The sequence below is a fragment of a genome, unplaced genomic scaffold (assembly GCF_019419815.1).
Source record: "Pyrus x bretschneideri cultivar Hongxiangsu unplaced genomic scaffold, Pyrus_bretschneideri_v1 Contig32, whole genome shotgun sequence".
In the NCBI taxonomy this organism is placed as follows: domain Eukaryota; kingdom Viridiplantae; phylum Streptophyta; class Magnoliopsida; order Rosales; family Rosaceae; genus Pyrus; species Pyrus x bretschneideri.
In genome coordinates, this window is record NW_025999635.1 from 1,159,551 (window position 1) to 1,184,856 (window position 25,306).

Consider the following 25,306-nt stretch of genomic DNA (forward strand, 5'->3'; position numbering starts at 1 on the left):
TAACTCTCATTACGTATGTTAGATTTTCATTGTGGTCCTCTGGTTAGGTGCATATTATTATGAATTTCATTGTATAGCTACAATAAGATACCTACATACGTTCATGATATTGTATTCCATCAAAAGATTAGAACCAAAAGTAGATTAGGGTGGGTTGGTTGAGTTGGACTTTAAATCGTTGGCCATTCCAATAGGCTCGGGTTGGAAATTTTCAAACCCATTGCCACCTAAGAAAATAAACAAACCAACCCACCCAAATTATTCTTAGGTTGGCTAGGTTGGGCGTGTTTCACGGGTTGAGGTTAATTAGTTTCTATCTTGTTCATCTGAATTTGGTGTTGTAAATGACAAGCATATCACCAATCACGTCGCAATTGTTTGGCCATTAAAATTCAATCCCATAAGTCCCTCTCCTTGTAACAGTTTATATTTGTTGTAATTGTAATTTATTGTCATTATTTGCTAGTCTTATTTGGCTTTAAAACTCCATATTGGTGTCACTTAGTACTACGATTTAGTGATATTTCACTTCATTTGTAAATGAGAGGTCTTAGTTCGATTCTACCACATTCTTGTTAACCCATGTTATATATAATATCGTTAAAAAAAAAACCGTCAACACTGGTAATTTGTTTATAGAAAAAGCTGTTGTAAATGCAAATCAATCAAGCCAATTTTCTATTCACCATTCTTCTTCTAATAGACGTCTCTAATTCTCCCTACCGTAATTTTCTCCTAAGGCATGTATTATCATTCGGATGGGTCGGGTTCAATCGGATTAATAGTATTTCAACCTAACTCAACCCGCTATAGAATAGATGGTCGATTTTTTACCCAAAAATAACTTTTTAACGTTTAGAACCCAACATATATCAGTTGGGTTGGTCAGGTTGGTCGGTAGGCCACTAACAAGGCCACTAACATGCCCACCCCTACTAGGTATTAATGTAGTAGTATTTCATTTTTTTCATTTTTTTGGGTTGAAATAGTAGTTAAATGTAGAAAAAAAGATTAAACTGAAAATCCAATATACTGATGACATTCAACTTCAAAGAAAAATAGTTGTTATCCAATATGACAATCTAATTCTTATCAATCTCTTACTTGGTGAATAGATGTCTATGCAATTTGAAACTACAATAAGAGAGGATCAGAAACGCAGGATGATAATCAAACAGAAACAAAAGATGCTGCTAATCGAACAAAAGATGGAAAAAAAAGGTCGAGATATAGAATTATGGTTATTTAAAAGAGGAATTCCCACCGGGTTGAATAAGGGTATGAAGTTGCGGATGATGGAAAAAGTACAAGAAGCACTTAAAGGTGATATGGATATTAGTTTGGATGATATTCTCCCTCTTCTTTCCTTTTATGATCAAAGCCGTATAGAAGATTATATGCCTTTGACAAGGTTGAAACAAGTAAGTTCCTTATATCTAAATTTACCCTTTAATTAATTACTCACTTTGATAATCACATAAAACGAGTATAGTATCTATTTATCTTTTGGATAAGACTTATTTGTCGAAATCCCCCCTAAACTTATATCCTACTACCAATTTACCCTTTAAAATTAAATTTTAACCAATTACTCCCCTAGACTTTTATTTATGGCCAAATTCCCATCTTCTATTAAATATGACACATTTCAACCATGATTCCGTTAGTTTGGAGGGCAAAATCGTCATATAGAAGTAAATATGTTTTGCCCTTTTTGAATTAGCATCTGGGACATGCGACATGCCATTGGAGAAGGTGGGTTTGCAGGGAGAGCGGAAGGGGGATCACGAATTGAATTGGGAATCTGGAACCTGCCATTGGAGGTTGTGGGTTATTGCGGGGTGGTATTGGGAATGAATTTGAGGGAAGCGGTAGGCGGATGAATTTGATATGAGATTAGGGGTGGCTGGTGGTTTAAGATTTGGGGTGGATGAGAAGGGTCACAATTGGGTAGAAGAGGGGAAGTGAGAGATGTGGTTTTTTATTTTCATCTTTAAATCCTACTTTTATTGTGAATCTGTTGACCTTAAAAATTATAAAGCCTACGAGGCGCGCAAACCTGGTAACTAATAAGTTAACCACAGAATCATGGACAAAACGTGAGAAATTTAAACGGCAAAAGGAAATTTTGCAATAAATAAAGTTTAGGGAGGTAATTGATTGAAAATAAAGTTGATGGGTAAATTGGCACTAGGTTACAAGTTTAGGTGGGGTTTCAACAGACGCCTGTCCTGTCCATTTTCAAGTCTCCATTCACACAACCGAACACCCTGGTTCTGTATACCAATCATCCTCCTTCAACCTTTCTCTGCCCACAGTCCGCTCCAGAACTGCAAAAACATTACAGATTCTTTCACAAAAGCTATTACCCATTTAATTGAAACCATACGATTTATTTTTATAAAAAAGAGGGGCTCTTCTTTGATGTTCTTCTTCCCCCACTGATTGTTACCACTATGGAGATCCATATTAATTTGTGGCACAAAAAGTGGCTTCAAGATCACCAGGTTGAGATCAAATGATAAGACCCACTCTCTGGATTGATGACGACGGGTTGCAATCATCGCCGTCGTCCATAACGGAGGACGACGATCACAGCGGGTGGCAGAAAAGAGGGATTGGGGTCATCGGAGAAGAGAGCGAATTCAGTGTTCGATCAGAGTTTGGTTGTGTGTTTGGAGACTTGAAAATGAACAGTTGTCTTTATTGTATTGGACTATTAGGAGGTCGGTAAATTTTGAGTACTGAACAGGCAGTACCAAGTATTATCTTCATCATTTTATTAAGAATTTAATTAACTGTTGATGATTGTATCTTTATCCTTTTAATGAAAATTTCTTCCTATGGGTTTTCTTGCTTTCTCTCTGATAGTTTAACAACATGAATTTCAGGTGCCAATGCTTCGAGGGATAGATGAACATGTGTTGAAAACAATCTGGCAGAAATTCGAGCCTGTGAGGTATACTGGGAGTGAGAACAGCTTTATTATTCAAAAGGATGAACCACTTGACAAGATGGTCTACATTGTGGACGGAATTGTATCCATTGAAGAGAGATCTTCTGATGATTCGAGACGAGGTGCAGGAGAATTATGTGGAGAAGAACTTCTACGTTGGCCATTCTCCTCTTTCTTCCATCTTAGAAATCCGTTGGCAACTGAATCTGTCATGGCAACTGGTGTTGTTGAAGCCCTTGCTCTCAAAGCATCGGACTTGCGAAGTGTAAGCTCTTAATCAAATGCACATTTCCCTTATTAAAATTGAGCATTGATAAGAAAATTAAGTGGCATAAAAGAGTGATCCAAAAATTACCGTATTTGAAATATCAGACAAGACTTTCATGCTTTCAACGCAACCCTTCACATGCGGGGCAACTTAAGCCTAATGTGTGGATTATGCAAGACATATTGAGTGATGCATTAGTTTCATCTAATACCATATTAAAATTGAGCCTCCATCTTAGTTAAAATCATTGGGAATAGGAGGAAGAGGGTCCAAAATTATTTTAAATTATTAGGCAAAATTTGATTTCCTCTGACAACGTCAATAAGTCTATAAGCTATAAGAAATCTAATTACCTCAATTTGATTGTAATTTGGCTAGATTTTCTTTTACTTGAACTAACGAACTCTAACCACCTTTTTCTTGCTGTGGATTAATAGATATACCACCAACCATACATTTTAGAAAAAGAGGAGCGTAGACACAGAAGGATGATGAAAGAGGAGTTTAAGCTAAATATATATGGATTGATACAAGACAATGATATTTTTAAAAGGTTGAATGAGGATGTAAAGTCGCAGATCATGGAAAGCGTAGAACTAAAAATTCATCAAGATGGTCTTTATTGGGATTTGCTCAATTGGGATCAACTCGTTTCTTATCTTCCCAAGGATTTTCAAGATCAGATCGAAAGGTACTTGCCAGTGACGAAGTTGGCGAAGGTAAAGTTTCTTCAAATCCATGAATCCATATCTTTAATTTTGAACATAGAATTTGAGGCATTTATTTATTTATAACTCTCATCCCAATATCCCATTCATGCGCATGTGATATTATAGCTCCCAGGCATTTAAATACAGCATAACTAACGTATACTATACCAACCCCAACCTAGGGCCTAGGCTACATAACAATCTAGCCCTTGCCCATGATAAGGTGGAGCGTAAGTACATGAGACAGAAAAAAAACAAACAAAAGAAAAAATAAGCTGCCAAATAGAAGAATTTGCCGGCCAATAAAGACCATTCACTTGGAACTTTCTAAGCCTTATCCTTTCACACCAATAAATTTTAAAAGGAAAACCATCCACTTCGATACTTTTTTATATTACTTGAGGCATGTGAACATTTGTAGTTATAATCATCCAAATAACCCAAAAATGGCAATTAACTAAAACCAGGGAAAAAGTTTAAAAATATGCTATAAAAAAGTGAGTGGTAGAAATAGGGAAAGTGTGATACTAATTGGATAGAAAAAGAAAAAAGAAGTCATGCTTATGGCATTAGTCAGGTTTTTTATTGTCACGATTCATTTAAGAAAAATACTAAGGAGACCATTAAAAAAACAATCATCAACCGTTGTATTAGTTACGTTTTTTACTCTCCCTCTTCATCCTTCGGATGTTCAAAGGTGCAAAAAAAAAGAGCCTTTTGCCAAGTTGAAGCAAGTAATTACTCACCTTGATGATCATATAATATGAGGATTGCATCTCTTTATCTTTTTAATAAGAATTTAATTAATTCTTCCTATGGCTTTTCTTGCTTTCTCTCTGATTTTAACAATATGAATTCCAGGTGCCAATGCTTCAAGGGATAGATGAAGATGTGTTGAAAATAATCTGTCAGAAACTCAATCTTGTGAGGTATATTGAGAACAGCTTTATTATTCAAAAGGGTGAACAACTGGACAAGATGGTCTACATTGTGGACGGATTTGTATCCATTGAAGAGAGATCTTCTGATGATTCGAGACGAGGTGCAGGAGAATTATGTGGAGAAGAACTTCTACGTTGGCCATTCTACTTTTCCTTTCCTCTCAAAAAACCGTTGGCAACTGAATCTGTCAAGGCAATTGGTTTTGTTGAAGCCCTTGCTCTCAACGCATCGGACTTGCAAAGTGTAAGCTCTTAATCAAATGCACATTTCCCTTATTTACAACTAAGCATCAATAGGAAAATTAATTGGGATAAAAGAGAGATCCAAGAATTACCTATATTTAAAATATTAGACAAGACTTTTATGCTTTCAACACAACCCTTCACATGCGGGGCCATTTAAGCCTAATGTGTGTAGTAAACAACACATATTGAGTAATCCAAAATTATTTAAATTATTACGCAAAATTTTATCTCCCTGATATGAAGTTCATATAGTTTGACAAATTCAATAAGCCTTTAAGAAACTCTAACAACCTCAATTTGATTGTAATTTGGCTACATATTCTTTTTAGTTGAACTAACGAACTCTAACAACCTTTTTGTTGTTGTGGATTAATAGATATACATGCAATCAGACATTTTAGAAAAAGAGAAGCCTAGACACAGAAGATTGCTGAAAGAGGAGATTGATCGAAATATAGATGGATTGATACGTAGAAATGGGATTCCTGAAAGATTGAATCGAGATGTAAAGTCGCGGATCATGAAAAATGTAGAAGAAATTTTTCAACAAGATGATCTTTATTGGGATTTGCTCGATTGGGATCATCTCGTTCATCGTCTTATCAGGGATTTACGAGATGAGATCAAAAGTTACATGCCAGTGACTAAGTTGAAGCAGGTAAAGTTTCTTCAAATCCATGAATCCATGACTTTAATTTTGAACATAGAATTTAAGGCATTTATTCATTTGTAGCTCTCATCCCAACATCCCATGCATGCGCATGTGATATTATAGCTCCCAGGCATTTAAATACAGCATAACTAACGTATACTATACCAACCCCAACCTAGGACCTAGGCTAGATAACAATCTAGCCCTTGCCCATGATAAGGTGGAGCGTAAGTACATGAGACAGAAAAAAAACAAACAAAAGAAAAAAATAAGCTGTCAAATAGAAGAATTTGCCGGCCGATGAAGACCATCCACTTGGAAATATCTAACCCCTATCCTTTCACATCAATAAATTTTATAAGGAAAACCATCCACTTGGATACTTTTTTATATTACTTGAAGCATGTGAACATTTGTAGTTATAATCATCCAAATAACCCAAAAATGGAAATTAACTAAAACCAGGAAAAAAAAATATGCTATAAAAAAGTGGGTGGTACAAACAGGAAAAACGTGATACTAAGGGTTGCAATAATGTCACTGATAGCAAAAAAAGAAAAGAAAAGAAAAAGAGTAATTAGTTACGTTTTTATTGTCACAATTCATTTAAGAAAAGTACTATGTGATGATGATAAAAAAAAAAAAAAACAATCATTAACTGCCATATTTTGTTGTTTACAAAATATAATTTAAATAGATCTAAAGCCACAATGCATCATTGCAACGGAGCAACAATCACACCTTTCACATTTACATGGCCACCTTTTCTTGTAGTGAGCAAACACAAGAACGGTCCGAAGGCTGCAGATTTTAATAAAAACGTTGGAGATTAATGATGGATGAAAAGTTTTTAAAATTCATGAGTTAGTTATAACTATATATTTATGTATTAGATTTTTTATTCTGTCATTTAATTTATTTAAATGTTATGAAATGTAGATTTCAGCATTCCGATACATAGACGAATCAGTGTTGAAAGAAATTTGCAACCACTTTCGGCCCAAGAAGTATAATCGTACTGACAATATTATTGAAAAGGGTGACCCAATTCAAATGTTGTTGATTGTGGAAGGAAGAATAGGCCAAGAAGGTTGGGTAAAAGACGCAGGAGAAATCTATGGAGAAGAACTTCTGGCTTGGCCATTCTCAACCTCTTTTCCTGATAAAGTACCTGTCGCAACTAAGTCTCCTTTTGTAATTACGGATGTTGTTGAAGCCCTTGTTCTGACGCACAGCGACATGAAGAGTGTAGCCACTGAATTCCGGAAGCATTTCATAAAAAATTACAGCAAATTCGTATCAAGATTGGGATTCAACTTTTTTACCTCAAACTTTTTTACCCATTATTCTGAAGGGGCCATTAAGGTGGCCACAAGGAACTACACTTGTTTGAACAATCCAAATGAAGAAGGCTTTGGAATAGTTTACCACACAGAATTAGATGGAAGTGCTGTCGCCATAAAAACGTGCAACAGTGCTGCTGGTGACCCGTTCATCCAGAGTCAACGTCTTGTTCATGAGGCATTTGTTCTTTTACATATCAGTCAGGAAAATGTGGAGAGGCTGTTAGGTTATTGTTTAGAGACAAGATGGCCTGTAATGGTTTACGACAGCACCGATGCTTTGACTCTTGTTGAGCACTTTCACAAAAACAAATCGAAACTCTCGTTGGAATCACGAACGAAGATAGCAGCGGAAACTGCAAGAGCTCTAGCACATGTGCACTCCAGGTCAGTCATACACCGAGATTTGAAGACAACGAATATATTAATAGATCGTACAACTCACACTGTAAAAGTTACCGGTTTTGGAGCTTCACGATTGCTTGATGAAGATGAAGGTGAAATGGAAGATGAAGTATCAACTTTGCCTGGGACATCCAGACACTTGGACCCTGAGTATCTTAAATCACGCGACGTCTATAGCTTTGGAGTAGTCCTAGTGGAGCTACTAACGCGTCAAGAGGCAATTTCTTCTGACGGGTTTGAGACATCCCTAGCAAACGACTTTCTTTGTTCAGTGCAAGAAGATCGCTTGGGCCAAATTCTCGATGGTGAAATAAACACAGACAAGTTTAGTTTTGAGATGGCCAAAAAAGTGAGTGTGCTTGCCGTGACATGTTTGAGGTCAAGTGGGGAGGAAAGGCCGTCAATGGAAAAAGTAGCTGAGGAGCTTGAGGGACTAGTGCAAACTATTAGAAACAGGGTAGAGCATTCTACGGTGGACGATAATGTATCTTCGGCCTCTAGAACTTCCGAGTGAAGTATTGATGTGAACCCCGTGCAGCTGGTTTCAGTTTAAGTGTGTGCTTGTGAAATAATTAGGTATCAAATGTTGTAACTTTTATATTTTTGCCCATTTCATTTATTTTTGCACTTCTCTTGGTTCAAACCTCTAGAATTATCCATTGCCCCCACTGAAATCCATACCGTCTTAAAAGAGATGGCCAAAATTCAGAACTAGAGAACCATAAATAGAGTCCAGTAGAAAATGTATTTGCACGTTGTTGTAGGATTGAAAATGAATAAAATATTATGTTGCTTTTTTCTTTGGGAGTTTTAACGAAAAGCTTGCAGTACTGTTCGCTTTAACGAAAAACCATATTTTTACACTAAAAAATCAAACCTGATACTATTCACTTTACCCTTTATTTTGTCCTTATCGTTAAAACTCAAAGTTTTCAAGTCATTTTTATTAATTTTCCTTTTTTCTTTTCGTAAGCAATGTTTGAATCCATAATGCCAAAGAAAGCTGATGGCCCTAGGTTTGTTTCTTTTTTTTTTTATTTTTTTTTTACAAATTTACAGTGTCAAACAACAAACTGGTAGCTGGAAAAGGTGAAAATCACCAAGAAAACTGACACTTGGTTCAAAAATATTAGAGGAAGTACAGGCCATTGTGTGTGACATGCAAAAGTGCTACTAATTCAAATTTCCAACATGCTCAGCAAATCTCTAACTTTTCAAAAGTAATTAAATTGAAATTAATAGATTTTTCTTCTGCACACTGATTATTGAAGATTCGCTACGAAGAATGAATCCGTAACTTACAGAGGTTTCAAAATGGACTACACCATCCATTAATCTAAACAGAACCGTCTCAGCAAAGCAAACAATTTAATCTCGTTCCTCCAGAAATGGCATGTTTTATTACTTCACAGGGCTAATTTCTTCCCAAATATTCAAGGCAAGTGGTTTTAACATTAAAATACCACAACATGATTAACACATTAAACAAACAGTTTTATTAATATAGCTTATTTTCTGGCACAGAATTAACCTTTTCAATGTATCAAAGCAAGTGGTAATTATTAAAATGAATATGTTAACAAACTCTTATAAGCATAATCCAATAACCTAAATATAGTGTTTTAATCGATATCAACAATAAAAAACAATGCAATTGTAAGCATAAATTTAGGTGATTCAATGGTTAAAAACCATGTAAACCTCCTAGACATGAAAACATATGAAAATTAAGGACTGACTTGAGCTCGGAGTTCACATAAAACTTTTAAGAGTAGCAAATGCTCTGTCGGATAGGGTTCCTTGTAATGAGATATATCCTCTGCACAAACAGCACAATGGCAAAAATGGTAGTCTATTTAAAAAATGAAAACAGATTAAAACCTTTCAGTTTCATTTAGAGAATTGTATATTATCACTACTATGCATTCAGTTTCATTTCAAGCTACTATCTAATAAAACCTTTCAGTCAAGGTTTCTGTAAATTAATTTCAATTTGAATAACAAAACTATTTTTAGTAAATTTCTTTACATCTTATTACAAATTATTACATCTGCTCGGATTTTAATACACTGAAGATAAAGTTAAAGTCCTTACATCACAATCTGAATTGAGATCTAGCTCATTGAATCACAATTGAATACTGGAGGTGAAGCCCTACAACGCTTAGGGCTTCGGCTGTCATGAGGACTCCTTGATCTTCTCTCCAAACTCCTTTCTCTCCTTACAGGTGATCGGGAACGACTGCACATTAGAAAAAAATAATCGAGTTTCAGCAAAATACCCAGACAAATGATATGCATACATAGAAATTCGACCTGAAGAACAAAGTACCGGCTGTCGACTTTCTGACGCTCTCCCCCCCTCCTTTTTCCGGCCTTGGGATCGGCAGCGTAAGATGAACTTACACAGGCAGATTTATAAAAAATGTGGACTATATTATAGAAATTTACTACTATAACCTCATTCACTTGAGAAAGCATTCACACAGAAATCCAAATTCACCCAGCAAAAATGTGTCTTCTATTTTTAGCGTAAGAGCCAGTTTGGTGGGTTTTCCTTCATGTTAGCCTGATATTGTGGGCTCCTAGTTTCCCAGAATCCCGGTTTCTCATGTACAGTTTCATATAAATCCATAACTTGTACCTGTGTCTGATTGCATAAATAATCTCCGATGATATTACCTCTCTCGAGTCTTTGGTGGTATTGCAAAACCAATATCATCATCTATGGCAGTCTGTTGTAGTCAAAGTGTCGCAGTAGTTTCTTAGCCACGCAGAAGCAGTTTTGAGGATATGAAGTTCACCATTGAGGAGATCCTGAGCCATTTGCCTCCGGATAGAAAGTCTTTCGCATGTAACTGGAGAACTTACAGGTCCCAAAGACTATGCACACACTCAAGAAGCACTAAGGGAGTTACTACATTTGTAGTCAGATACAACATTATGCAAACTATAGAAATGATTATATTAAAATTCCACTCTCTTCATATGTTTAGTACGGCTTCCCAAACGCCTAAGAATTCTCCAGTTATAAAATTCCTCAACTTCATCAATATCTCAACCAAAATGAGTATGTTACTGCAACACGTCACTGATTCAATGTTCGTATGCTTAAGAATTCCTTCATTCAAAAGAACCGTAATTGGTGTATGCTCTCGTGAATTAATGCATTATCATAGAAAATAATGAACTCTTGTTTAACTTAGCATAGACAAGTTCTGTAAACGAAGGGAGTAAAAAGTTAGCATCTTTACCTTGATAGATGCATCATAATCCTCAGCTAATTGGGTTAATTTTGATAACATCTGATGTGCTTCAATCTCTCTGATGCTGTTTGTTAAAGGACGTCGAGCCAATCGACCATCATGTTCTGCAGCTTCTTTGGCCAGGTCACTAAGTTCTGAATATTAAGAAACAATCAATAAACTATTTCCAGATGAGTCATAAGGTTAAATGAGCTCAGAAGCATATTAAGCAATGCATGCGAGTAAGTTAACATGAAGAGAAACGCACCTTGAGGAGAGGCGCAACATAGAACACGAGCAAAAGCACGAAGTGACTGAGGAATTCCTTTCCCTTTTCCACTAGCAGACCTAACTTCCCTATGTCATCGTACGATTATTGTAATCAGTAAAAGATTTTCATCACAAGATATCACGTCATCACGCAGATAAACGCAAACAAGACTGGAAATGGAACAAAAGAAACAGAATATTTGACTTCACAGAGTACCACTAGATACGGGGGATAAAGGCCATCATGTAGGCAAAGGAACAAAAATAGGGGAAAAAAAGGAAATAAAAGAGATATAGTGCATCACTACCAACTTGTTAGTGAAAGAATCCATTGAAGAGTCGAAACCATTGACATCATTACTGATTGGTCTGTGATGTCTCTTCAAAAGTTCCCACTTCATTTCACAAAGGACGTCATGGTGAGGTATATTGACCTGGATCTTGACCTGAAAATAGACCAAGGGCATCCATAACATTTACAGATTACATATAACAAAGCCATCATCTGGAAAGAAATGATGTAGAACATGTATTCAGTATCTTACTAATTAACACTGGATGACAGATAATTAAGTGGCTTGAGTCTTCAAGCAAACTTACTGAACATAGAGATTATAAATACTCAACTAATTGCAATTACTATGCTCCCATGAAAGACATCCAACTTATCAAAGAGGTTTTAAAACAAGTGCTAGATCAAAAGTAGTCTTGGTCATGGAGTCAAAGGGAGAATAGTTTTGTTACCAAAAACAAACTTCTAGTCGAAGTATTAAATCAAAGTAAGAAGTGTGAATTAAGCAACAGAAACATTTTCGCAACATAACAAAGCAATCATTGTGACTATAGTGAACTGAAATCCAAGACTGACCTGGTCGTGGACGTTGTATGAAAGTGTAAACCCAAAGTCAAGAAGCAGGGTAGCATTTGAAAATTTTCCGTATCTTATCAGTACCTATACAAATATACAAATTGAAGTCCAGAGTTACAACTTTAAATAACCACTTCTGCAACATAACCATACTCACGAACTGCTCCAGAGGATGTTTCCATGTACCATCCATTCATACTAATAATAGGAAACCCCAAACTTCCAGTAATTTCTAAATATTAATTCCACAGCATATATCAAGCAATATTGTGCTTTTTACTCTAACATAGACCCTGTGTTCATGTATTGTGATCCGTTATCTGTTAACACACAATGACCACTGAGGAATAAAAAGTTTTACTAATTCTTTGTCATGAAAATTTCAAACCCAACGAGAGACATCTAAAACGAAAATGAGTGAAAAATTTTAATGAGTCGTCTACAAAAACAAAAATTGATCAAAATTCCAAAGGGTGCCTGTAATTTTAAATAGGGGAAACAAACCATCTTAATTAAGTAGCATCTAACCTGTTCACCAGGAGGATAATTGCGGTCAGCAATGACCTGCCCAGATAAATAACAGGCATGAAAAATCAAGAACATTGTTCACACATATCCCTGATATGTATAAACTTTAAAGGGAGCTAGTAATTGCAAATATAAGTAGCATATGAGAAATGAATTTGTTTTGCATCCCAATAACTGAACTAATATAAAGCAATAAAAACATAAAAAAGACTCAATTTCCATAAGAGTGCAGAATGAAAAAAGAGAATATAAAATTCTTGCACTCCTATAACCAAATCAAGATGTGAGATAGAGAATCAAAACGCAGAGAGAGAGAGAGAGAGAGAGAGAGAGAGAGAGAGAGAGAGTACCTCTGAGATATGTTTGTTGTTGTCACTCAACACTATTGATTCTGAAGTGCCGTCATGATTCAAAAAAATCAGCAAATGGGATCTATAAAATAAATTGAAAATCCAAAAATTCACATCTAAAGGGGAAATAATTGAACTTCCATCATAAAGTTCATAACACTATTTACAACGGAATCTTTATAAATGTGTTACCAGGGAATAACCCTTCATGCTTCCCCATGCTCGAGAAGTAACTGCGAAATCCACCACGAACCAGTGAGAATAAGTTGTATTATCTAGAATAGTTTGTATCCAGCAATCATATAAAATCGGAATGAATAGATATATAGGTAAATGGAGATATAACTAACTAAAGTATATGAAATTGGATGCCATTGAACATCTACACCGCTGCTGGCATTCATTCATTTTATTCAAAAAATTGGAATTAAGTACAATTGAAGCAATTTATTCAGACAGTTTAGGACATGAAAATGCTTTAAAATGGAGAAGCTTACCTAAAGCATATACGTGCATGAAATCCATAAAGGTGATACTTTTGGACATTTCAGGGAAGTTCTTGAGAGCCTGAAAATATGTCATAGCAATAATCAGAATCTAGAAGTTAATAACAAAGAAGTGATTGACAACCATCTCATATCTCAGGTAAGTATTGACTTGATTAGGTTTCAAAAGTTATTAAGTTGACGGGATCCCAACTATTCCAAATTCTGAAGAATGTGTGCCACCAACAGTTGACGGGTTACTCTGGTTGATTAATTTTGCCAGATCATTCAAGAATAAGATAAAGGGACATTGAATTACATGCCACCAACAGTTTAAATCCCGAATAGAGATGATGATATTAAACTTAAAGCATACACATGGCAGAGGTTCAAGCATGAACGTCCCAAAACCATTAACCAGTGTATGAAACAATCAAGTACTTACCGTCCTAATTACCAAAAATTCCTTTTTGATTTGAGATCTTTGATTAATTGTTTCCTGACATACAGAGCTTTGGCGAATCAGCTCCAGCTCATCGTCACTCCAAAATATCTAAGAATATACAAACAACAGCAAGTCAATAACAGCGAATTCTTGCCATTCAAGAAATGTGTACAACCAAACGAATCAACTACAAGTAAGGACCATTGCTCAGTTAAATTATTTTCCATTCATGTTCAACACATGCTGTCTGAATTGACCGTCTAACAACATAACCTACCAAATTATCTCTAGGAATGCAAATGATAACTTAATATCATATAACACTCACCGTGCAATGCATCCCTCCGGGCGAGGAAGCCAGCCAATGTAAGGGGTCCACCCGGAATCCTGCATAAACAAAAACCCCAAACTCCACAGAAAAAACCTTTCCACAACATAGTAATTAAACTAGAACAGCAATCCACATTGCACATTTTTTGCAGCATCGCCAACTCCATCGCAAAATATGGAATTACGGTGTTTGCGTGGGGTATGGATTATTGGCAATTTGGCATCATAAAATAAAAAAAAATGTAAAAGGTGTCGGGTTTGATGTTCCGAGTTGATGAGTTTGTTTGACAGGGCTACTGATAAGGTGAAAATTTTCATAGTTTTTCCAGGCTCGAAAGGAATGAATAATTGTAATTTACCACTAATTGTCCCATTTTAAAATATAAAAAAAGTTCAAAGAAATGATTTTGTCAACATTCTAAGTTGATAGTCATACAACGTATATATGAGAAATGTAGTCAAAATTGAATGGCTGTTGCTATAATGCCCCTCAACGTTTGGATCTTTAATATTCAATATTGTTATGAAACTATTGATGTACAAAATCGGGTTAATTTTAAAACAATGTGAAATGTCAAGGTGTGACGTTCGAAAAGTTGGTTCGGTCACTAAATAAAGATAGTGTGTAAAGAGATAGAGATAAAGAGAAAAATACAAGATATATGTTGTTCACAAGTTGGGATACGTCCACAAAGGTAAAAGAGCTCTCATTAATAATGTAGAGTTTACATGATACAAATGTTTAAGCATAATCATTATTAGGGAATTCTAATAATGGTTTAGAGAATCCAAGACTCTAAGAAGCTTGTTCCACTGCTTCGACAAGACCATTAACAATGAATGATAAAATTACCATATGATCAAAAAGCAATACAAAGATCAAATACGAAATTATCTTCAAAACATTACCTACTCAAAGAAGGAAATGAAACAACATCAATGGGTTGCTTCGAAAAATAACAAGGAAGACTCGTCAATTTGATAATGAAACTACCAACAAACAAATTGTACCATAACTACATTAGTTCATCATCTTTAAAAACGTTATAGTTAGATCCACAAGACCCCTAGATAACTTAGGCTAAGAATCCAATTGGTTATAGCTCGTGGGACATAATCTTTTTCTCCAAAGACAATTTGTAGTTAACAAAATTCTTACCAAGTCATCTAGAGGTATTGGTTTGGCAGAAGTACCAATTTCACATATTTGATGCATTTTGTTGAATTTTTACGTAAATTGACATAAGTGACTACACGTACATTAACATTGAATATGAGTAGAAAATTGGTAATATTTGTATTTTGGTGGTAAATTCCGACCACAACGGTGAAAAGATTCCAACCACAATGGGAACGGGAAAAAACCAAAGCAAGTTTCGGCAAAGCAGCAAATAACAAAAAAAACAAAGCGCAAAAATTTCGTATTGTATTTTCAAGATCAAAACCGTCTATCTGCCATAATCCAACGGTCATATAGTTTCAAATTTGGTTGATTTTTTTATAGAAATGATCTTTGAAAGAAGACCTATAAGATAGACAGTTTTGATCATTGACATACATTATGAAGTGGGTCCCATAACAACTTGTGTCAAAAGTTGTGTAAAAAAAAGTGGTATGCACTTCCTTCCGTTTTGGGGGAGGAGGGTAGGGTGGAGAAGCTTGCTATTTGGTGGATTGGAAGAGTTTGCTAATACTACTCTTGTGTCAATAAAGCTATATGTTTTGTTGTCTGTTTCTGAAAGAAATTAGCAAACAAATACTCTGTACATAAGTATAGGATACTGATTCTTTCAACGTGTCCTGTCCTCGCATTCTTAGATGTGAAATTTGACTTATTTGTTCGAGATTGGATTTCTATTGTATGCTCTATCATACTTGGACTCTAAGTCATAATGCTGCTATGTTGTTGTGAAAGATTCCCTGTAGTCGTAGCTGCGTTGCTTCCATATGTATGTTGGTTCTACTAAGTTTCTAACAACTGCTTGTGAATTTCTGATAAAATGGTTCTTGAAATTCATTTATTTGAGTTGGTACCGCGAACTGTTTCCTTCCTCAAATTAGATAACTAGACAAAGATTTCTGTTGACAGTTATACCAATTGAATTGCAGTTCGATTATTTGGTATTATCTAATACTGAATTCTTTATTGATGGCAGAGCAAATTCGAGTTTCAGCTGAGACTTCAAGAGTTTATAGAGTTGGTACGAGCTGAAAATAACTTGCGAGCGATCACATATGCTCAAAAAGACCTAGCACCACCATGGGGAACTACTCAGATCAAAGAATTGCGGCAGGTCTTTGTAGCAGTAGCTTATAAGAGTACTACAGAATGTGCTACGTACAAGGTGATCCATTTTTCCCTTGATTGGGAAATTCTTTTACGGAGTACTTTGATTCTTTGGCAGCCTTATAGGTTTTTACTAATCTGAAATTAACTGTGGATTGAGCTTTTGAGATTATGGTCTCTGTTTTCCTCACATCTTGTGGGAATGTGCTGAATAGGACAATGTGCTAAATGGTACCCATGTTTAGTTGAACTCATTACCATGCAGGAAAGATGTTTTGTTGAACACAAACTAGCACATATTTGCCTGCACCATGTCTTTGTGGTGGTAGTTCCTCACAGATTAATGCCTTCAATATTCCCGGTACACATTTTAGGACTAGGTTTTCAAGAATAGACTCATTTTCTGTGCCATCTCCTTGGGAAATAATATATTTTGAACTACACATTTTAGGGAGATGTATTGGTTTGGTGGTTCTATTTATCTTTGGAGCTGCATGGTACAGGTTAATCTCTGATTGTAATTTTTTTATTCTTTTGTTAATTATGTTTTCCAGGTTTTATTTGAGCCAAAGCAATGGGATTACCTGGCTGACCAATTCAAACAGGAATTCTGCAAGTCATAGGCATGACTCTTGAGCCTAAATTTATCTGCAAGCAGGCCTGTCTGCTCTTAAAACCCCGTATCCTCTAACAGTTGTTTATCGATCTGTAGTTTACTGTTTTCCACTTATCTATTAATCAGGAGTGTCCTAGGCTTGGTACAATCGAGTTCACTTTATATGGAGTTGACTCCCAAAGCTTCTTTGGCTTTGAGCTGCATCGTTGCCTATGTGACCTGCAGAACAAAACTCTAGAGCGAGAGGGTGAAACAGCTATAGCGTATGTACATACTTATGTGATAGGTATGCAATTTCACAGATCTGTTGAAGGCATATATATCATGAATATACATACCCTTTCAAATTATTCAAATTATTCAAATTCGTTGTTAATATGTAATTCTGGGATTTCTAACTGTCAAATTATCCTCCTCTCTGTCTCATGTATATAAAATCCGTTCCTGACAGACGTCCGGCTCATTCCTCAACTTGGAAGCTGGTATTACTGTTGGGGGATTGAAGCATGTACATATATATGCAGATTTACTTTCCAGAATTTATTTTCGAATTGCTGAACAGAAGTCATTCCACACTCGTTAATATTTCAATTAATTTACTCTCTACTGCTTTGAGCTGTAAAACTAGGACATCCTATGAAATTCGTGTGGAACTAGTGGAAATGCCTTTAAAATCCAATAAAATTCAAATATGATCCACCCCTTAAAATTTATCTCAAGCGTGCTGAAGAAGAAAAATAATGTGAAAATAATTTCTCGTGTTTAAACAGAAAGTTTTATAAACTTAAAGTATTAATAAAATGGATTTTCTCTTTTCTCGAATCACACAAGATAGGGTACACAAAATCATGGTTGAATGATAACATGTTGATTATGATGATGAGCACGTGGCTTGTAAATAGCATGTCAATGTTGCTATGCCAAGTACAAATCGTGTTGTCCACCTGAGTATCCTAGTTATCTTTTCGCCAAATCTTACAAGAAAAAACACAAAAGAAAAAGCCCCATAAAATATGGAGTCTCGGAGGAGGAAAGGATGGTGGGAGACATGCGAAAGGAATGTACATGAATGATTTCGCCAAAGCTTACAAGAAAAAGCACAAAAGACAAAGCCCCATAAAATATGGAGTGTCGGAGGAGGAATGATACTGGGAGAATGCGAAAGGAATGTATATGAATGATAAAGTACAACCACGAGTCAATTGATAACAACTTTTTGTATTTTGAGCCAAAAATAGTCATTACTTTTCTCCTTCATTTCCTCTATCATTTGAATCCCTTTTTCTTCTCATGTATACCTAAAGGAGTCGGATCAATGACACCACATTTTTAACACAATTTTTGAAATAAGTTTTTGTGGAGCCTATTCCGTAATATATTTCAACAATTTGAATCCTCTATTTCTTCGAACTATACCAACAAAATAGCACCATTACAAATCAACTCAAAAGAAGAAAAAAAAGTTTAACTCCATTCAATTATACGCCATTATAGCCCATTTTCTCTCTCTTTGGGCATCATTGAGAGGAAGTTTTCAGCTCGATAATCATACCTTTACAAGTGTTATTAATTTAGAAGTTATAACTTACAATACTAGTGAATAACACTATCCTTTTCTTCAAAATCAATCAATAATATTTAAGGTGTCACCGATACATCATATTGATAATAATGAAACTAGTTACACTGAAAAATGTTAAATTAGTAAAGATGAGATTCACTTCTATATTCACTTCTATAGCAACATTGACAATACTGTCTGAAGGATGATGCTAGAGAGATCATCTTTTTAAATCATATTTGTAGACGACATATGATGTGTCGGTTGATGGTTAGATACTTTTCTTAAATCATTAAAATATAATTCAACCACCACATCATTTGGTTTAAAAAATATGGTCTAAGAAGATGAAGCATTTCCTTATCTGAAGTTGATTATGGAAAACAATAAAACCATTAAAAACAATAATGTTTTTGTTCTAATATGCTTGGCGTGCTTGGATAATATTACTCGGATAATAATAACAATATTCCAAACCAATGTCACAATTCACACCACCTTTTTATTGTTCCATCAATTTTCATACTGCACTAGAAGCAACACCAAAAGAATCCCAAGAAAAAAAGTTGGAACAAAACTATAATTTTGCACAATCCAAACCCATAGATGTAGTGGCGGATGCAAGATTGTAACATTGGGTGGTCCTAATTAAATTACGCTAGGTGTTAGTCGGATGACGGGCTGGGTTTAGTGCCTATGTGCCAAGACAGGGCTTAGGCGGGGGCCTACGCAAACTAGGTAGATTTAAGTAAATTTATTATATATTATATAAATAAGTGTCTATCTACACTTAAAAAATATATACATGTATCGAGAATTTGAGTTTAATATTTTAATTAAGTTTATTTAAATATAACAAACAAAAATATCTTAATTTTCGCTTAACATTGTAGTAAATTTGATGGTACGATATAAAAGGTCAAGTGATTACAAATTCGTAGTACTCTACGAAATATTTTTTTAGAGGTCGGATGAATTTATAGTGAATTTTAAAACAAAAATAATGGTCTCAAACATATGGTATAAAAGTATTGGTTGACTAATACACCATCCCTTTATTAATTAAAATGCTAAGTGAACCAACCTGCCCTTTATTAATTAAAATACTAAGTGACACAACTTGATTGGACAACAATTAAGAAAAAAAAGAAAAAGAAAAATGGGGAGTCGGTCACGTGGGAAATAGAGAGAGAAAGCCTTTCTTCTTTGTTGGAACCAAGGTCGAAGAACAGCAGAATCATGGTGGTCTTCTCTATGTTCATCTTCGTCTGAAATTAAATATTTCTTTTTGGTTCAAAACTTCTGTTGCACAACATCGTCACAGTCATGATGGTCTTCTCTCTTCCACCACCTGCTCAGACCGTTGGGTGATCCTCAGAGGTCTTCATATGCGCTTCTTCGGACTTCTAGATGGACCTAGGAGCACCGGGGTCCATGAAATGGATCTGCCTTTGCGTACATGATTAGCACATTAAACACCGAAATCAACCACTTAAAAATCCTAGATTAACAACCTCGTATTAGTTGAGATTAAGATTCTTTCTGCGTTGACATTTCATCGGTTGTTCATATCGGAGGAAAGGATAGTGAGAGAGATGTGAAATCTATATGAATGGTATAACTACAAGTTATTTATTTATTTTTTATTTTTTATTATTTAAAGAAGTACAATATTCATTACACGTACAAAACAAGAAGACAATGTGCACTATCTTAAAAATATAGTCTAAAAAGTTGAATCATTTCCTTATCTGAAATTGATTATTGAAAAAAATCAAACCATTAAAAACAATAATGTTACTCGAATAATAATAACAAAAGCTTTTTATTGGATAATATTCTTGGCGTCGTTGGATAATATTACTCGAATAATAATAACAATATTCCAAACCCAAGTCACAATTCACAAAAGCTTTTTATTGTTCCATCATTTATCATACTCCACCAGAAGCAACGCCAAGAGAATCCCAGGACAAAAAGTTGGAACAAAACTATAATTTTGCAAAATTCAAACCCATACATATGTCACTACTACAAAAAGGCCTCATTGTGTCGGTTTTATATAACATAGTGGCGGATAAGACATTTCCGACATCTACTTACTATGGTGTTGGAATTATTGTCGGTTATAAGCGACATAAATTGTCTATATCGCTCTATGTCGCTTATAACCGACATAAACTGTTAATGTCGCTTATAACCGACATAGATTTTAATATTTTTTAATTAGTGTTGTTGCATAAAAAAAAAACCGTGTCGCTTGTAACGACATAAAGTTAGCGTCGGTTAAAAGAAGACTGGTGTTGCTTCTACCCGACACTAATGAAAGTTTTTAAATATTTTCAAAGCATGTGTTAGTTGTAGCCGACATGGATTTTAATTTTTTTTTAAATATTTTGAAACCCAGTGTCGATTGTAGGCGACAGATTGGTGGCCTTTATATTCCCTCCCTGTGTTTTCTTCTTACTCTCTCACATCTTTCTTATTTCTTCTTCCAATTTATAAACTCTCCCCCATGTTTTGTTCTTTCTCTCTCACATGTTTCTTATTTGTTCTTCCAGCTTCATTAATTCCTTCTTCTTCACAGTAAGTTTTTCTTGCTTCTAGTATTTTTATTTTCTCCTCTTATGTTTAATTTTTATTTACAATTTAATTTTGTAGGGATTTTATTTGAGCTAGTTGAGTACATAAAGAATTGATTGACGATGGAATTCTTTCATAATTCAGGTTTCGATCACTAAATTTCTTAATTTTTAAATTGTATAATACACAAGTTTATTTATTTAAAAATTCTAATTTAAGTATTTAGATAAATTGCTATGATTTATGTTAAATTAATAAATATTTAGTCTAATTAATTAATTTTGTCACTTGAATTGTTATGAGAAAATGGAAATGAATATTAAGCATTTTTGTTAAAATAACAATATTAAATATAACATAAATTGATAATATTTAGTAATATTACAATATATTATGTTAAATTAATTTTTTTGCACACTAATTGTTATGATGATATTCAAAACTTGAATTTAACAAACAATCAAGATTAGACGAGCATAATTTTGATAACTTTTTGTTGTTATTTTAATTTGTTTTTATTGTAATAGGTGTTGGAAATTAAAGGATTGCAATCGTGATAGAGTTCAAGGGTTGAAAGATAGAAATTGAAAATTCTAATAGTTATGCCTACATGAAATGGATTGAAAGATTGTAGGGATCTTAGTGTAAACATAATATTTTGCCTCGTAAAGTGGTAAAACATGTGGCTGATCCAAAATTCTAACACTGGGATGTCTTAATCAAGGTATGCTAGGCCTAATGCCTAGGTAGGGGCCTCTGCAAAATAGACAAATTTAAGTAAAATTATTATATAATGTAAATAAGTGTTTATTTACACTTAAACTATACTTATATTGGTAATTTGAGTTTATTATTTTAATTAAGTTTATTATTTAACATATAACGTACAAAATACCATAATTTTTGCTTTAGTATTTAGTAAATTTGATGGTATGAGATGAAAGGTCAAGTGACTGCGAGTTCGTATGAATTTATATTGAATTTAAAAAAAAATAATAATAACAGTGTCAAACATATGGTATATAAGAATTGGTTGAGTAATACACATCCATTTATTAATTAATATGCTATGTGGCATAACTTGATTGGACAACAATTAAGGAAAAAGAAAAAGAAAAATGGGGAGTTGGTCATGTGGGAAATGGAGAGAGAAAGCCTTTCTTCTTCGTTGGAAAAGGTCCAAGAACAACAGAGTCATGGTGGTCTTTTATGTGTTCCTCCTCGTCTGAAATTAGATCTTTCTTTTTGATTTAAAACTTTTGTTGCACAGCCTTCTCTCTTCCACCACATGTCCGGGCCATTGGGTGGTCCTTGGAGGTCCTCATAGGTGATTCTTCAAACTTCCTGATGGTCTCGGGAGCACCGGGACCATAAAATGGATCTGCCTCTGCATACATGATTAGCACATTAAACACCAACATAGTTAATCAACTACTTAAAAGTCCTAGATTAACAACCTCGTATTAGTTAAGATTAAGATTCTTTTTGCGTCGTCATTTTGTTGGTTGTTCATGTAGTGAGAGGCATGTGAAATGTATATGGATTGTACACAAAATATAACTACAAGTTAATTGAAAAGAAATTTTTAACATTTTTCTGTATTTAGAGCAAAAAATAAGCATACATTTTCTCCCTCATTTCCTCTATCATTTTTTAATCCCTTTTTTCTTCTCATGTATACCTAAAGGGAGCGGATCCATGACATGACCTTTTTTAACACAAGTTTTTATAGGATGCACTCCGTAATGTATTTCAACGATCCGAATAGCCAATCTCTTAGAATTATACCAACAAAATAGCACCAATACAAATCAAATCAAAAGAAAAAAAAAATTGACCTCCATTCAATTATATGCCATTACAGCCGATTTTCTATCTCTTTGGGCATCATTGTGAAGAAGTTTTCAACTTGGCAATCACATCGGTACATAATGCTATTAATTTAGATGTTATAACATTTAATACAAGTGAATAACAAAATCTTTTTCTTCAAAATCAATCAATAATAGTTAAGGTGTCACCCAATGAACTGATAATATCACATCATGGTTACAATGAAAAATATAAAATTATTAAGATGAGATTCACTTATGTAGTGGCACTATTATTGTCACATCTCGGCCCGGGGTCCACCACATCCCAAGCCCGCTCCATCACCGTAGCACGATATTGTCCGTTTTGAGCCTTGACCACGCCCTCACAATTTTGTTTCTGGGAACTCAGACGAGAACTTCCCAGTAGGTCACCCATCATGAGAGTGACCTTGCACGCTACTCGCTTAACTTTGGAGTTCCCATGGAGCCCGAAGCCAGTGAGCTCCCAAAAGGGCTCGTGCTAGGTAGGGATGAGAATATACATATAAGGATCACTTCCCTGGACGATGTGGGATCTTACAATCCACCCCCCTTAATTAGGGGCCCGACGTCCTCGTCAGCACACCACGGCCAGGGTTAGGCTTTGATACCAGATTGTCATATCTTGGCCCGGGGTCCACCACATCCCGAGTTCGCTCCACCACCGTAGCATGATATTGTCCGTTTTGGGCCCGACCACGCCCTCACGGTTTTGTTTCTAAGAACTCAGACGAGAACTTCCCAGTGGGTCACCCATCATGGGAGTGCTCTTGCACTACTCGCTTAACTTCGGAGTTCCCATAGAACCCGAAGCCAGTGAGCTCCCAAAAGGCCTCGTGCTAGGTAGGGATGGGAATATACGTATAAGGATCACTCCCCTAGGCAACGTGGGATCATACAATCCACCCCACTTAGGGGCCCAACGTCATCGTCGGCACACCACGGCCAGGGTTAGGCTCTGATACCAAATTGTCACATCCCGGCCCGGGGTCCACCACATCACAGGCCCGCTCCACCACCATAGCACGATATTATCCGTTTTGGGTCCCGACCACACCTCACGGTTTTGTTTCTGGGAACTCACACGAGAACTTCCCAGTCGGTCACCCATCATGGGAGTGACCTCGCACGCTACTCACTTAACTTCGGAGTTTCCATGGAACCCAAAGCCAATGAGCTCCCAAAAAGCCTCGTGCTAGGTAGGGATGAGAATATACATATAAGGATCACTCCCCTATGCGATGTGGGATCTTACAATTATCTAAAGAGTGATGCTAGAGAAACCATATTTTTAAATTATATTTATAGTCTACGTAATGTACCGATTGATGGTTTGATTCTTTCTTTCAATCATTAAAAGTGAAATTCAACCATGAACCATTACATTGTTTGAATTAAAAAAAGCCTAAACATTTTCCTTATCTGAAATTGATTGTAGAAATAAGTCAAACCATTAAAAACTAGGGTTTTTTGACTTTAATCCTTCAAGAAGATTGAAATTTAAAATAAACCAGATGTTAGATTACATATTGATTATAATCTCTTGATGTGTCCTTAATTCAAAATAATTAATGCGCATTTTATTTAATGTCTCCCATTAAATATTTAAATTTATTAACATACAAATTTTAATTTATTTTTTGACCAAAAAAGAGTTTTTTAATTATTAATTTTATTTAACATTTTTCAAGCTTGAAAGACTCAATTAATGTACCCGCTAGTACCGAAATGTATTATATTGAACTAATGTATTTAAATGTTAGTACTGAAATGTATGTACCAAAATATATGCACCGAAATGTATTATATTAAATTAATATACCTAAATGTGTGTACCGAAATGTGACATCCTACATCGCCCAGGGGAGTGATCCTTATATGTATATTCCCATCCCTACCTAGCACGAGGCCTTTTGGGAGCTCACTGGCTTCAGGTTCCGTAGGAACTCCGAAGTTAAGCGAGTAGCGCGCGAGAGCATTCCCAGGATGGGTGACCCATCGGGAAGTTCTCGTGTGAGTTCCCAGAAACAAAATCGTGAGGGCGTGGTTGGAGCCCAAAGCGGACAATATCGTGCTACGGTGGTGGAGTGGGCCCGGGAAGTGATCCCGCTCGGGCCGGGATGTGACAATTTGGTATCAGAGCCTAACCCTGGTCGCGTGTGTGCCGACGAGGACGTCGGGCCCCTAAAGGGGGTGGATTGTGACATCCCACATCGCCCAGGGAAGTGATCCTTATATGTATATTCCCATCCCTACCTAGCACGAGGCCTTTTGGGAGCTCACTGGCTTCAGGTTCCATAGGAACTCCGAAGTTAAGCGAGTAGCGCGCGAAAGCATTCCCAAGATGGGTGACCCATCGGGAAG

At 35.5% G+C, this 25,306-nt stretch overlaps 2 protein-coding genes and 1 long non-coding RNA gene across 4 annotated transcripts in view; 2 read left to right on the forward strand and 1 right to left on the reverse strand.

Moving 5' to 3' along the window:
- The window catches only part of LOC103936744, an 86,204-nt gene that overhangs the window by 2,706 nt on the left and 58,192 nt on the right, over positions 1-25,306 (forward strand). The window contains exons 6-11 of one of the 2 annotated variants that reach the window (XM_048590543.1): positions 1,116-1,421; positions 2,892-3,221; positions 3,662-3,943; positions 4,796-5,119; positions 5,498-5,779; positions 6,713-8,321. In XM_048590543.1, coding sequence (XP_048446500.1) covers positions 1,116-1,421; positions 2,892-3,221; positions 3,662-3,943; positions 4,796-5,119; positions 5,498-5,779; positions 6,713-8,035 — 2,847 coding nt within the window. In that variant the 3' untranslated portion in view covers positions 8,036-8,321. Of the gene's footprint in view, positions 1-1,115; positions 1,422-2,891; positions 3,222-3,661; positions 3,944-4,795; positions 5,120-5,497; positions 5,780-6,712; positions 8,322-25,306 lie in introns of those variants that run through there. The other variant, XM_048590542.1, reaches the window with a different exon arrangement.
- LOC103936743 (ribosomal lysine N-methyltransferase 4) overlaps positions 9,415-25,306 on the reverse strand; it is a 79,122-nt gene continuing 63,230 nt past the window's right edge. The window contains 12 exon segments of the mRNA XM_048590551.1: positions 9,415-9,763; positions 10,204-10,404; positions 10,776-10,921; positions 11,035-11,123; positions 11,349-11,482; positions 11,905-11,988; positions 12,433-12,468; positions 12,783-12,848; positions 12,850-12,864; positions 12,975-13,015; positions 13,280-13,349; positions 13,713-13,820. Coding sequence (XP_048446508.1) covers positions 10,243-10,404; positions 10,776-10,921; positions 11,035-11,123; positions 11,349-11,482; positions 11,905-11,988; positions 12,433-12,468; positions 12,783-12,848; positions 12,850-12,864; positions 12,975-13,015; positions 13,280-13,349; positions 13,713-13,820 — 951 coding nt within the window. The 3' untranslated portion in view covers positions 9,415-9,763; positions 10,204-10,242.
- Positions 20,967-22,579, forward strand: LOC125480153. The gene is made up of 3 exons (XR_007260555.1): positions 20,967-21,092; positions 21,168-21,233; positions 21,617-22,579. It is a non-coding gene; the product is annotated as an uncharacterized LOC125480153 (long non-coding RNA).